Here is a 12,356-nt window from a genome sequence, read left to right as displayed (position 1 = left end):
GCAGAGTCAGAACTTCTGGGAAGCATGTGCTGTGCATATTTTCTGCCAAAATTTTAACAAAATTTTAGCTTTCTAACATGTGCTCTTTCATTTCTCTTTAGAAAGAGAATAACTGCAATAACCATTTCTTATCTCTGCACCCTTTGAAGGAAAGTCTCCTTTGAGGCTCCTTCTTATTTACCAGCAGCTACCAAACAGTGCTATCCAAAACACCATGAAATATATTCTAAGAGTAGGGATACCTGCATGGTACCTTAGATACTGCTGCACTGCAGCTTCACATCAAATAGAGATGTTTGATGAAAACACTAGCATCTGTCATCCTAGTCCTTTCACCTTAAATTAATTGAGATAAATTATTTCCCTGTGTCCTCCCTATGCCTTCCATTCTTTAGAGAGGTCTAAGCTTGTGTCCTTCAAGGTCATAGGCTTGGAGGAATTTTCTTACAAGGAAGAAAGATTATTTAGAACCAGCTTGCACATTTTCCCTGGAGTATCTATCACAAGGATTACATATTATTACCATATCAGTATTTGCATACATACAGCATGCACATACCATTTCTAAGTCACACCTACCTTTTTGGCTCCCAGTAGAATGTAATACAAAATTAACTACTGACTTCTTTCCTTGTTTTTTGAAAGAGCATAACTGCATGTTCCGGTTTGACTGTCCATAGATCTTCCTCAAAGTACAGCAAAACTCAGTCCATACTAACATAAAAATTCTATTCTTTCACTCCATTTTTGCTGTGAAAATTGTTCTTCATTACTGTAGTTTTTACCTTTATCTCTTCTCTGTCCTTTGTTTGTCTTTGATACTTAAGAGGGAAAGTTCAGACTTTCCTCACTCTGCAAACAGTTTCCATGCTATGCTAACCACACTCTGCTATCTGGACTTCCACTAGTAGATTAAGAACCTTGAATAGCACTCACCAATCATGAGTCTTACACCTCAGGTTTGAACTTGGGTGGTTAGATACAAATGCCAACTAAGCCTGGACAGCTCTTTAATTGACTCCATATGTGGGATTCATACATACAAAAGGCAAAACATTAAGATCTGCCCTCCATGATCACAGCTGGCTGCAGAGACTGCAGCTGTGGCATGCACAGTCTGTGGTGTGCAGGACACAGACAGGTTGCAGGATACAGGAGAAACCAAACCAAAGATCAGCATCTGTTTGAAACGTTGTAACTGACTTTACTCTTCTTACCAATATTCATGCAGTGTCACATGGCAAGCTAGCTGTGAAACTAGTAAAATATATGTGAAACTAGCCCCAATGCAACTGTGCCTTCTCATGAAATCTTAGCCTCAATTTTGTATGTCTAGCATCAGGCGAGTCAGAGTTGCAAGGTAGTTTTTTTGATAATTTCCAAAGACAAAATTAGCAACCGGACTACTGCCATAAATATATTAAGTAACTTTAATGCTGCTTAGCGTAAGTCTTTGTTATATACTTTCATCCATATACTCCAGTGTAAATGTATTTTATACAATACAAAGTATTTTTAAAAGTATATGGCTCTAGATAAAACGTTCACAAAAAGTTTCAATGCAATTAGAGAATTAGGGGGGACAAAAATCAGCCAGAGTACAAAAGCTTTGCAAGATTCGAAAAAACTTTCAGGAAACAGATATATGACAACATCCCATTGTAGTAATTCAGGACAACTGAGTGGTTCCATAGTCAGAAGGGTGCTGCTCACTGCTGTGTAACTCACAAGAATCTGCCCTGGGTCAGCAGGGCACTGCTGAGGGTGGGTGCCCCTCAGAGATCCTTGTACCTGACAAGTTTGATAAAGTAACCTCCATGGCAGACACCCTTGTTGGCTCAAGGAGAAGAGTGGCTTGGGAATGAAGGAAATCCTGTCTTCCCTTACACAACCACTGCTGGTCTCTGCAGAATAATCAGGTACACTGGCAAGATGTAGTGAACAAGTTGTTTTACAAATGACAGGGAGCTTTTATTGTCCCAGCTTATCTTTTTGGCACTATTCACAAAAGCAAAAATTATTTACTAGTAAAATAACAAAAAGCTTCACCATGTGCAAAATGACATGAGTGTCAGGGAGCTATCATTTAGTTTTGCTAAATCAATTTTCTATATATAATATCACATGTCATCATACACCAGGATATTCAAGAAAGACTCAATTAAACATCATTCATGCGAAAAGCAAACTCCATAGTGGGCGGACTGCTTTGCATTCCACTGATTTCAGTAAGAGGTTGCACAGGCATCTGTCCAAATAAAAACACCTTTACAACACTGCAGGTTTAGAATGCAACAAATAACACAGTACAAGAATTGAGGTCAGACATTAGTCACTATTTGGTAACATTCCATTCAAATTATATTGACTCACATAATACCTAACAAATGCAGCACTTGAAGCAGCAAGAACAAAGCTGTAGTCCAACTAAGTTAAACAGTGCAAAAATTCCTGTTAAACAAAAACATACCATGTATATACACACACAACACAAATGCACTGTTTTGTTTTGTAGTATAAATAGATCTGATTAAGCTAAATTCCTAAAACTAACACACTACTGATTGACAGTCCCAGTTTTCATCTAGTATGGAACACAGTAAGCTTTAAGGATCAGGTGACCCTAGCTAGACATAGCTATAAGAGAGTATAAAAAGATTTCACTGGATGGTTTTTTAAAATACTTTCACTGTACATCAAAGTTAATAACATATATATATATATATATATATATACTAAGTTGGAATTTCAAAGTCAGCTTGGGTTCTGATCATGCAAAGGGCAGCACACAGAACACCCATGACTCTACCAGGAGCCTCAAGGCTCTACCTGTGTGGAGTGCACTGTAATGCTGCAAAGCATTTAATCCCAAGATTTAACAAGGGGGGAGATTTTTAGCTGCCTGTGCAGTTAACATCTTGGCTTAGTTTCCATTTTCTTCCTCTTCTGGTGTAGCACTGGAATTCTGTTGTCTGTAATGACATACCTCTTTTAGTTTATTCCTAAACTCTCTAATACCCTACAATAAGTACACTTACAATGTGTACACAGTGAAAGTAAATATTAGAAAGGGAAGAGATGGAAACCTGTTTTCTGTTGAGGAAATCCTGATTAGGGGTTACTTGCATTTAGAACAAATTTTAAAAAGGAAAAAAAGAAGTCTTTTTGGAATTAAATTACAGTAAAACAGACAAGTAGCACTTAATTTGATCTGAAGTGGAACATGTGGGTATTAACCTCTCTTCAACTGTTATTTAGCCTCCATCTCCTTAATGCCAGGGCTGTGCTGCAACCATAACAAACAGCTGTTGCAAAGGCAAAAATCTAGAGGAGGAGCAGAGAAAAAAAAAAAGAAGAAAAAAGTGAATCACACATATTGTTCTACAATATTTTTCTATTCTAAATGAATATAGGAAGACAAGTGATTCAAATGGTACTTCCCCCAACCAAAATGCTTAATAAGGTAAAGTTAGGTTTGGGATCCTCTGAAGTTTTCTCAGGAAGTTCTCTGTTATAACCCTATTTTACTAATACCTCATGTTACTACTTTTCACTTGCTTACTTCAGCAGACATTTAGAAATAGAATATGAAATATAATTTCTGTATAAGTTACAGTACAAAGTAAACAGGTATATGTACACTGTGTATTTCAGTTCTCTTATCTAGACTGATCAAACATCAATCTCAGATGTTTCCAGCTGAGTGCCTTTACCGCAGCAAACATCAAAGAAGACATCCCTCTAAACAGCAGAACTCTTTTACTTGCAGGAATACAGAAACAACTCCACAGCTGGCCTCCTTGACCAGATATCCAGCCTTTAAAACAACTTCCCAAGGAATGCCAGGGAAGTTGCTCTTGCTCAAGAACTGAATTGGATGGATTTGAATCGTGCCACAATGAAAGCGAGTATGTAATGTACACTGGACAGAAGAAATGAGAAACTGAATTTCTGAAAAAACATTTCTCAGATTGTCCAGTGCTAACAATGAATTCTGTCTCTCCTAATATACTAATTCAATCATCCTTTGCTTTACATACAAGTGTTAATTTGACTAATTAAAGTTTTGAATGCTACATAGAACCATCATCTGTAAAAAATGAACATACATGTATTTCTAATCATGGTATATAAAAGTCATTCTAAAAGACAGAATGTTAGCAACCTTTCTTCTTTTTGTCATGTAGCTCACAGGACTGTTGAAATGAAGTACTTAAAAGATTTAAAAAAAAAATTTCTGTATGTTTTGACTTCCTAAATATACACTTTTGCAAAAAAACCTGAAAAGACGCTAGAGACTACATTTATCTTATTCACTGTTTTCCAGCGTCTCTTAATTAAGACACTGAGGCAAGTTACAAAAGAGTCTTCTCCTCCCCCATCTTGACAGGGATTTGAGGGGCTTGAAGAACTGAATTCTCCCTTAAAAAAAATAGTATCTAAGCAGAGAATGGTTTCTTGGAGTGCCCAGTATTCTGTTGTCAGACAAAATGACTCAAGTGACCATATATTCAGTGGGATCTGAACACACTAAAGGTACACTTAAGGGTAGAATTTGAGATATTTGCTTAGGATAAAGAACCTCCTTTAGTTCAGGCACAGCTGGGACACCACCTCTGTCCTTGTGCCACATGGCCACCCAGGGAATCAGATGTGCTTGAGTGTGTTACTGGCAGGTGGGTGACGTGAGGAACTCTGGCCTTGGGACACTGACATGCCCACTTCACCTCTTCAGGGACTGGCTTGCCAAAGCAAAAGGCATCTCCTTTCTATTCTGCTCCTGCAGACAGAATGTGAACCTTACACCTTACAGACATCTGTTTTTATCTTAAGATGAACTGAAGGTGCTTACTGTGCAAAATTTATGGTGCACAGAGTTTTAAGGACAACAGATAACCACAGAGGGTTTAGAAGCTTAATAAATATACACAGTTCCCTGGTAGGCAAGTCTCTGGACGGAACAAAAAATTAAGAGCAGTGGTTTCAGTTCTTTAACTTAAGCCTACCTGCCACACCTCTACTCGGCCCTGAAGAGTCCAGCCAGGATGAAAACTAAAGCCTGGTATATTTTCTGATTCAGCTATGCACACCCACATCACCAAATACATTGATTCAGTGATGATGCAACTACAGTGAGAAAAATGCATTCTGAGCTTAGGCTATCAAGGAAAGCACTCTAATAATTGCAATGAGACAGCAAGGTTCTGACAGACGACTTTTATGTCTGATGTAGTAAGTACGCATGTGGAGCTTCACAAAGACCTAGTCCAAATTTTTTTATCTCCATGGCATGTTCAGGACTATCTAAATGGTATAAAAAAGGCAACTAAAGTTCTGAGCACTGGTGTGAATTTCATACCTCATCCTCTGCTAAAGGCTCAGTTGTTATCTTTTTCTTCTAATAATCAAAACTGTTTTACAAAATACCTTGTCTAAAAATTTTAAGTGTAGCGATCATATATTTAAAATGCTACAGTGAAGAGTAGCAACTCTTTGCTATATTGAAGAGTAGCTATCACATTAGCATTAGCTTATACAATATTTTTGCATGTTGCTGTTAGGTACTATTTGCTGCTCTCAAAGGCAATTCTTTCTCTCACAGCTCCACTTTCTATTCCAGTGTGCTGTTAAATTCCCAAGTTGAATGGCGGGCTACAAGTGCTTGCTACAGACTTCTGTTCCCCTGATACAAATATATGAAACACATACCGAGGCTGCTATGCTTATGTTATATTCACGACCACTTAGAATACTCTCTTGTGTGGTGGAGTTGAATTTGCGGGGTAAGTGATGCAGAGATGTAGTTGCTGCTTGCAGAAGAAATGCTCCAAAATAAAAGACAAAAGTAGCCCCATGGAAAATAAAATCCTAAAAAGCAAACAACAGGATCAGTCTGGGTTCCAATACGTATCTAATTCTTCTCATCTCAGTACAAATGAAATCCAACACTGAAACATGAAACAAGAACTGATAACACTAACTTTAGATAAGCAGTGTTAAATCCATCTGAGAGCTTAACCTGGACATGTTTTCACAGCTTCTTGCAATTATAAGCAACTCACTAACATTATTAGTGATAAAGGGCAGCTCTCCCTCTCCCCAAACTTTATATTCTTTCAAATTAAGAAGCACATGCTCCTCTTTATGTACACATGCTGACATTTTAGACCACCTTAAAGTTACTGGAGTTTACAGAAGTCTCCCTTCAGACAGATAAAAAAGAAGACATATACACGCCAACTTTATCACAGTTCAAGCAGTACAATACAATCTTGCAGCCCCGTAAGTCCCTTCTCAGCTGTAAACAAAGCTTCAAGTATCTTCCCTCCATGCTTAAATTTTGCTTTTCTAAATGCCCAGAAACACTTCAGCTTTGACACAGCTGAAATGTCCAACTTCCCAATACAATGAGATCCAAGAATAGAGGTATATCCACAACTCTCTCTGACTTGGCTCTACCCAACAGTCAGTAACTTGACAGTTCTTCATGACACTGTGGAATAAAATGTCCAAGGCTTGAGAGGACAGGTTTTAGGATTTACTTCAAATATGCTTCTCTCCTAGCCCTCTCTAGGCAATTCCCTCCTTTATGATGAATGCTAACTGAACAAAAGGTTTAAATTCCTAACTCTCATTTCTGCGTTCCATTACTGACACACATAAAAAAGGTCTGGTGCCTTTGCAGGTCCTATTTCAGAGTCCAGTGTTCCAGCAGCAAGATCTAAGGCATGTTCCAGTACAGTTTTAAAATGTCTAAAGTATTCTCCCAACATCTCCTTCTGTTATTCAGTCTGAAAAGCTGATACTTGCACTGCACTCAATTCTTGATCCATACTTTGTGCCTATACCTGTGAAGGTCTGCAAAAGCCACAGACACAGTTTAAAAAATATATACACAAGTATATGTACGCTTTTTGATGATATCTATGATATGCAGGCTAACTCCAGTACTAATGAATCCTTTATGAACTTTAACTTCACTTGAGTGCAAAGGACTACCAGTATGCCTGGAGTGAGAACCCAGGATACTTTATGTGTGTTCAGCAGACAGCACTTGCCCGCACTAGAAACCACTGTGTGACATCCTTATATACTGCCTGCCTGAGAGCAAAGTGAGAGTGTGCTGCATTTCTCTGGACAGGGAAATGCAGTTTCTTCATAGATGTGAGATTTCCTTTTAATGGAAAGAACTTTCTTTTCAAACTTATTACTTGTTCCATATTTGGTCACAGCTGAAGCTACTTAAATCACACCTCCCTAGTCAGTTTTGGTAAGTTATGATATAAGCTGCTACTGCAGTTCCCCATTCCACTTAGATCAGGACCGACTGCATACAGGAGAGATATTTTTCGGGAAACACTTTTTCATTTCCTTCAGTCTACTGCCAAGCCCTCTAACTTCCTTCTCCTGGCAGTAATTACAGTGAAGCTCTGTAGCATCAGTAAGGTTTCACATTTACGTGGCTATGGTTTCTGTGACCAAAAACCCCAAGATCTTATGAGGGACTATTTTTGGGTTTTACTAATTGTTATCATAGTGCCTAACTCTCCCTTGCCTCCACACTTGTATAATCATTGAAACCTCAACAAAAGTGTATGCAAAACATTATCAGAGCAGCATGATAAGTTAGTTCACATCTAGTTTTGCAAATGAGTGTGTTGTGAGTCAGGCTGTAAAGGGCAGTACAGTCAACCATCAGGTTTAATACCAGTGTATTAAACCTGATGGTTGACTGTACTGCCCTTTACAGTGATGAGTGATGGAGCTCCATAAGGTCCATCTTTTCCACTGTGTACCATATCATTTTTTAAATATCTCTATTAGTATTAGCAGATATACTTACAAGTATACTAAAGGTATTACTAAATGCAGGACTGCATTTATAGTAACAAAAATAGTTTTAGTGTTTCCAGTAATTAATTATTTATTTGCAAGAGAAGGTAAAAAAACCCCTACTTGTGAAGTCCTGCTAAAGACTTTACTGCCAACAAGTTACAAAACATTTGGGTACCTGAAAATAGTGGTAAAGTGTCTTCTCTTATTTTTGTTGACAGCTGGAAGGGGCTGGGTTTCAGCTACCAAGTTAGAAATAAAAGGATTCCCTCTGCATTTTTTTAAGATGTTGACTGAGTTATGACAGCTTTTTAGATGAAATTACAGATGCAGTTTTTATACAAGTCATGTATCCATTTCCTGACACAGAAAATTTTCCAGCAATTTATTATATACAAGGGGACAAAATTAACAGTACAACAAATCACTGACAGTATCAAGTAGCCAATGTGTAATACACACACAATTGTTATAAGATGAAATTTGTATAGCATTTTCAATCTATAAAAGGCTTTGTTCTTATCCAACAACTCTTAAATAGATGCATGATTGTAAACTGGCAAACAGTTTCAATGAAACCCAGGACACTATTAATTTACTTTACTTATGCACATGCTCAAGGGCTTTGTTGCATCATAATTTGTGAGGATGTTGCAGCATAAATCCCTGTAAAGGCCTCTGTGACTGTAACTGATTATTAGCTTAATTACTGCCTGTATTGTGCTGGAAAGCTGATGCTGCATGTATGTTTATTCACTATCAAAGTGATAAAGTTTGTTTTTAATAGAATCCAGTCTGTTAGCACTGATGGGCTTTGAAATTATCAGAGCTCCAAACCCATGAAGTTTTATGATTTGCTTTAAGGAACTTTTAAGGGCCTGTCCATGAATTACCTGAACAGATAAATCTCTACAGATGTTTATACTGAAGCATGCAATTCCAGCTATGATCAAGGAAAGTGCCAATAGGAAAACTAAGCTGCACAGGAAGAAGGTGAAGGTGATCAGCAGTTACAGACAGACAGACTTCAGTAGTTTAGAAGTTGCAGTCCTTTTGGAGGAATTTTTTTTTAAATTATGAATTCTGATCAAAGTTTTGCCACCTCTTATTATTCACTTCCAGTAATATAAGAGAGTGTGATATCATCTCATGCTCAACTACTTGAGTGCTAAAAACTCAAAGTAAAAAACAATTCATGACAACAAAGGAGCATGTAAATTACCAGTCAATAACCTGAGGAATCAATGTGGTTGGCAAAAAGTAATACAAACAACTTCCTTTTTTTAACAGGAAGCTACAGCCGTTGAGAACTACTGGCACAAGCAATAACAATCAATTACAGCAAGATTCAGGCTTTGTCTTCAAAATGAAATGCTCAGCAAAGAATAATTAGATCTGTAGTCTCACCAAGCTTCCTCTAAGAAAGATGAAGATGTTACGTCTCCTACTAAGATGTTAAGCTATATCATACTGCAGGTTATTCTGTCTTTCACCACCTAAGGTCTAACAGCCATTCACCATTGCTGCCCTAGCTTTGAGCAATCGACCCAAAAGTCACCAGTAGATTTCTTAGGAACTGGAGGGCTGCTGAAGTCCAGTCTGTGCTATCTCAGACAACCACATCACACAGTATGATCATAAATGCATCCTTTCCTTTACAATATTAGATGTATCTTTCTACATCCCATTATGCACAAGGTGTTACTACCACTTCTCTAATAGCCAGAAAGTATTTTCTGATTTCCAGTTCACAGTAATTTCTGGCCATTTAAACCAATTTGTTGTCACGCCTTGTTTAACTAGTCCTCTTCCTGCTGCTCACGCATTTTATGTGCTCAGGACAAGTGTACTCCTTCAAACAGCTTCAAAAGCTCCTTCAGCCTCCATCATAAAACAGGTCCTGGATTTCCTCTGTCACCTCTGTAACCCTATTCTTTCTTTTTCCAGTTTTGAATTCCTCTGTTTGAAAAGCTTTGTGCTAAAACAGAAGGCCAGGTGTTAAGACTTGGGATCAACACTTCTCATTAAATCATTTTCAGTTTATAAAACAAAGGCAATCCTTAAATAAAGAAAAAATCTTACCGCCTGGTTCCAGTTGACAGCAATTCTATTTGCATAACCAAAGAGGAACACAGAGAGGAACACAATGGAGAGGAACCATGCAGTCACCGCCACAAACATTACCCATCCCTGCAGCAGTGGCAGCGGAACTTGGGTAGAGGCAACCAAAATCCAGACTATTGTTCCGAACAGCTGCAAGGAAAGGAATACAGAGAATAAACTGAGAGATAACTTTTACTCAGTCCTTTCTGCCTAAGAACTGATATCACATGTTACACATAATCAAATGACTCTTAGGAACCAAAAGGAGACACTTCAAAAGTACTCAAAGAGCCCAAGTCCTTCTCTCAGAAATGATAAGCACTAAGTGGCAAAAAGACAAAGCCACTCTGAAATTCCTAAAAGCTCTTAAAATAGTCTTAAAATACAAACCCAGGTGACTTGTGTGCTGCTGCTGAAAATTTTAGCCTTACTCTAATTTTGAGCAAAATACAGGAAATGTGAAAACATGGTTCACACACACATAAATCTTTTTCTATACACACAAGTTAGCACAAAAAGGATGTACTTCAGATTTGGATTCAATCTCCTACTGTTTAGTTTTGTAGTCCTAATCAGATGAGATACAGAAAGGAGACAAAACGACACCCATTTTTCAATGTATTTGTAATACCAAGCTGAAAGAGGACACAAACCAATAAAGTGAGAGAGAAAACTAGAATACAGAATAAGGTGAGTTGTAGACTATGCTGTAAAAACTAGAAAAATGTACAGCTTTCCAGAATCATCATAACTTGGAGAAGAATTCAGCAGTGCCAATTTTCATTTCAGCAGACTGTTCACAGCAAATGAGTGGTAGGGACACTGTGCTAGGGATGGCCTGATGGAGAATTTATGTACTCTAAGACTTCCCTGGTTTAATCAACTCTTGGCCTCAGGAACAGTACTATTTCTTCCTGCAAATCTTGCCTCTTAATAAAAAAGGATAAATGGGGTGAATCACAATTGTCATCTACGTATGTTTGTTTATTACAGAATGATTTAACTTCATAATCCAAGCTGCTGAATAGCGACAACTAAAATCAATTTCCAAAAAAGTTAGTTCTTTCCTGTTTAAATTCTACACATTTACAACCAGGAAGTCAGAGGTTACATTTTCAGATTCAGAGAACTTTCTTTTGTATCAAGGTTGGAGAAGAGATACCTTTCAAAAGATGCCTGCTATAAAATTAGTTGGCTCCTCTCTGACGTTACACTGTAGCAGCACATATGTAAAGATGCATTGCTAGTCTCAGTTCAAAGCTCCCATGGGTTTATGTATTAGTGTTCAAGTTGTTCTCTAGGGTTCCTTTTTTAGAACCTGTGAAGAACCAAACTTTCTCTAGTTTCACAAGCTGCAGGTGCAAGTCTGTCACTTGGTGACCAGAGAGTGATGGGCAGTGAGGAAGCAAAAGGGATAGCAGAAAGTGTCTGTTAAACAAAAAACAGGGACGCATGAAATGTTTTCAGTATTCTGAATGTGCAAACTTGCAGGGTTCCTTAAAAATAAATTTAGAACTGTACTGTAGAGACTGCTAATCTCAGCACCCATTGTTGTGCTACTTCCTTCACATTACACCTGTCTACTTCAGCTTGGCTGTCAGATGTACAATTGGTTGGCCAACCAAATTAACCTTTTGTCCCTACTGACTCTGGGCCTGATTTAGTGCCCAGACTTGTGTTTCGAGTTTCTTTCTCAAGTACAGTTTTACAGCTTGTGGGGTGGGATCCAGCTCACAGGCTGGGACCCAAGCAGTATTCTGCTCTGACCACTAAAAAAAAAAAGCCACCAAAATCAGACTAGTTCTACCAAACCTTTTTTGTTGTTGTTTCTTATCTCCCACTAATCAGTGGCACTGCAGAGCTTCATACCCAACCTCAGCTCAAAGGTCCTCAGCCCTGTGTACACCAGTGAGGTCTAACACACATGACATTGAACATACTCGTAGGAGTTTACAGAGGACGCGTAACACGCGCACAGTCGAAACCTGGTGTAACTCTCCGTGGTGCCTTTTTGGGTCGGGGGCAGAGCGTGGCTCAAAGCCCTCGACAACTCAAACAGCCCCGGGAAACCCATCCGCGGTCCCGGCCCGAGGGGAGCGAACCGGGGCGGCCGGAGGGCCGGTCCCGCTGCCGCTCCCGCAGAGCCCCGGCCCGGCCCGGCCCCCACACCTGCCCCGCTCACAAAATGGCAGGTGAGTAGCGCGGGCAGGCCCGCGGCCGCTCCCCGGCCCCCTCTCACTCACGATCTCCAGGAAGATGACGGCTCCCGAGAAGGTGCGCAGGATCTCCAGGCCAGAGGGCAGCGTGACCCGCGGAGGCGGGAAGTAGGGAGCGGGGTTGGGAGGCGGCGGCATGGACGAGGCTCCCCTGGGCAACATGTTGCTGCGGCGGCGGCTGCTGTGCCGAGCGCGGCCAGGTGG

At 39.3% G+C, this 12,356-nt stretch overlaps 1 protein-coding gene and 1 long non-coding RNA gene across 3 annotated transcripts in view; one reads left to right on the top strand and one right to left on the bottom strand.

Moving 5' to 3' along the window:
* Nucleotides 1-1,412: 1,412 nt before the first annotated feature.
* Nucleotides 1,413-12,350, bottom strand: MAL2 (mal, T cell differentiation protein 2). The gene is made up of 4 exons (XM_042035784.1): nucleotides 12,180-12,350; nucleotides 9,916-10,086; nucleotides 5,710-5,868; nucleotides 1,413-3,324 (listed from the first exon to the last, which is right to left on the bottom strand). Exons 1-4 carry the CDS (start codon nucleotides 12,312-12,314, stop codon nucleotides 3,244-3,246), a joined length of 546 nt encoding a protein of 181 aa, XP_041891718.1. The 5' UTR covers nucleotides 12,315-12,350; the 3' UTR covers nucleotides 1,413-3,243.
* LOC121668229 overlaps nucleotides 11,881-12,356 on the top strand; it is a 43,721-nt gene continuing 43,245 nt past the window's right edge. Inside the window, exon 1 of one of the 2 annotated variants that reach the window (XR_006017317.1) lies at nucleotides 11,881-12,128. This is a non-coding gene — a long non-coding RNA (uncharacterized LOC121668229). The remainder of the gene's footprint in view (nucleotides 12,129-12,356) is intronic. The other variant, XR_006017316.1, reaches the window with a different exon arrangement.

This window comes from Corvus kubaryi, unplaced genomic scaffold (genome assembly GCF_017639235.1).
Source record: "Corvus kubaryi isolate FWS band 111438036 unplaced genomic scaffold, C.kubaryi_AGA036_p1.0 37385, whole genome shotgun sequence".
In the NCBI taxonomy this organism is placed as follows: Eukaryota; Metazoa; Chordata; class Aves; order Passeriformes; family Corvidae; genus Corvus; species Corvus kubaryi.
This window is presented reverse-complemented; position numbering and strand designations above follow the sequence as displayed.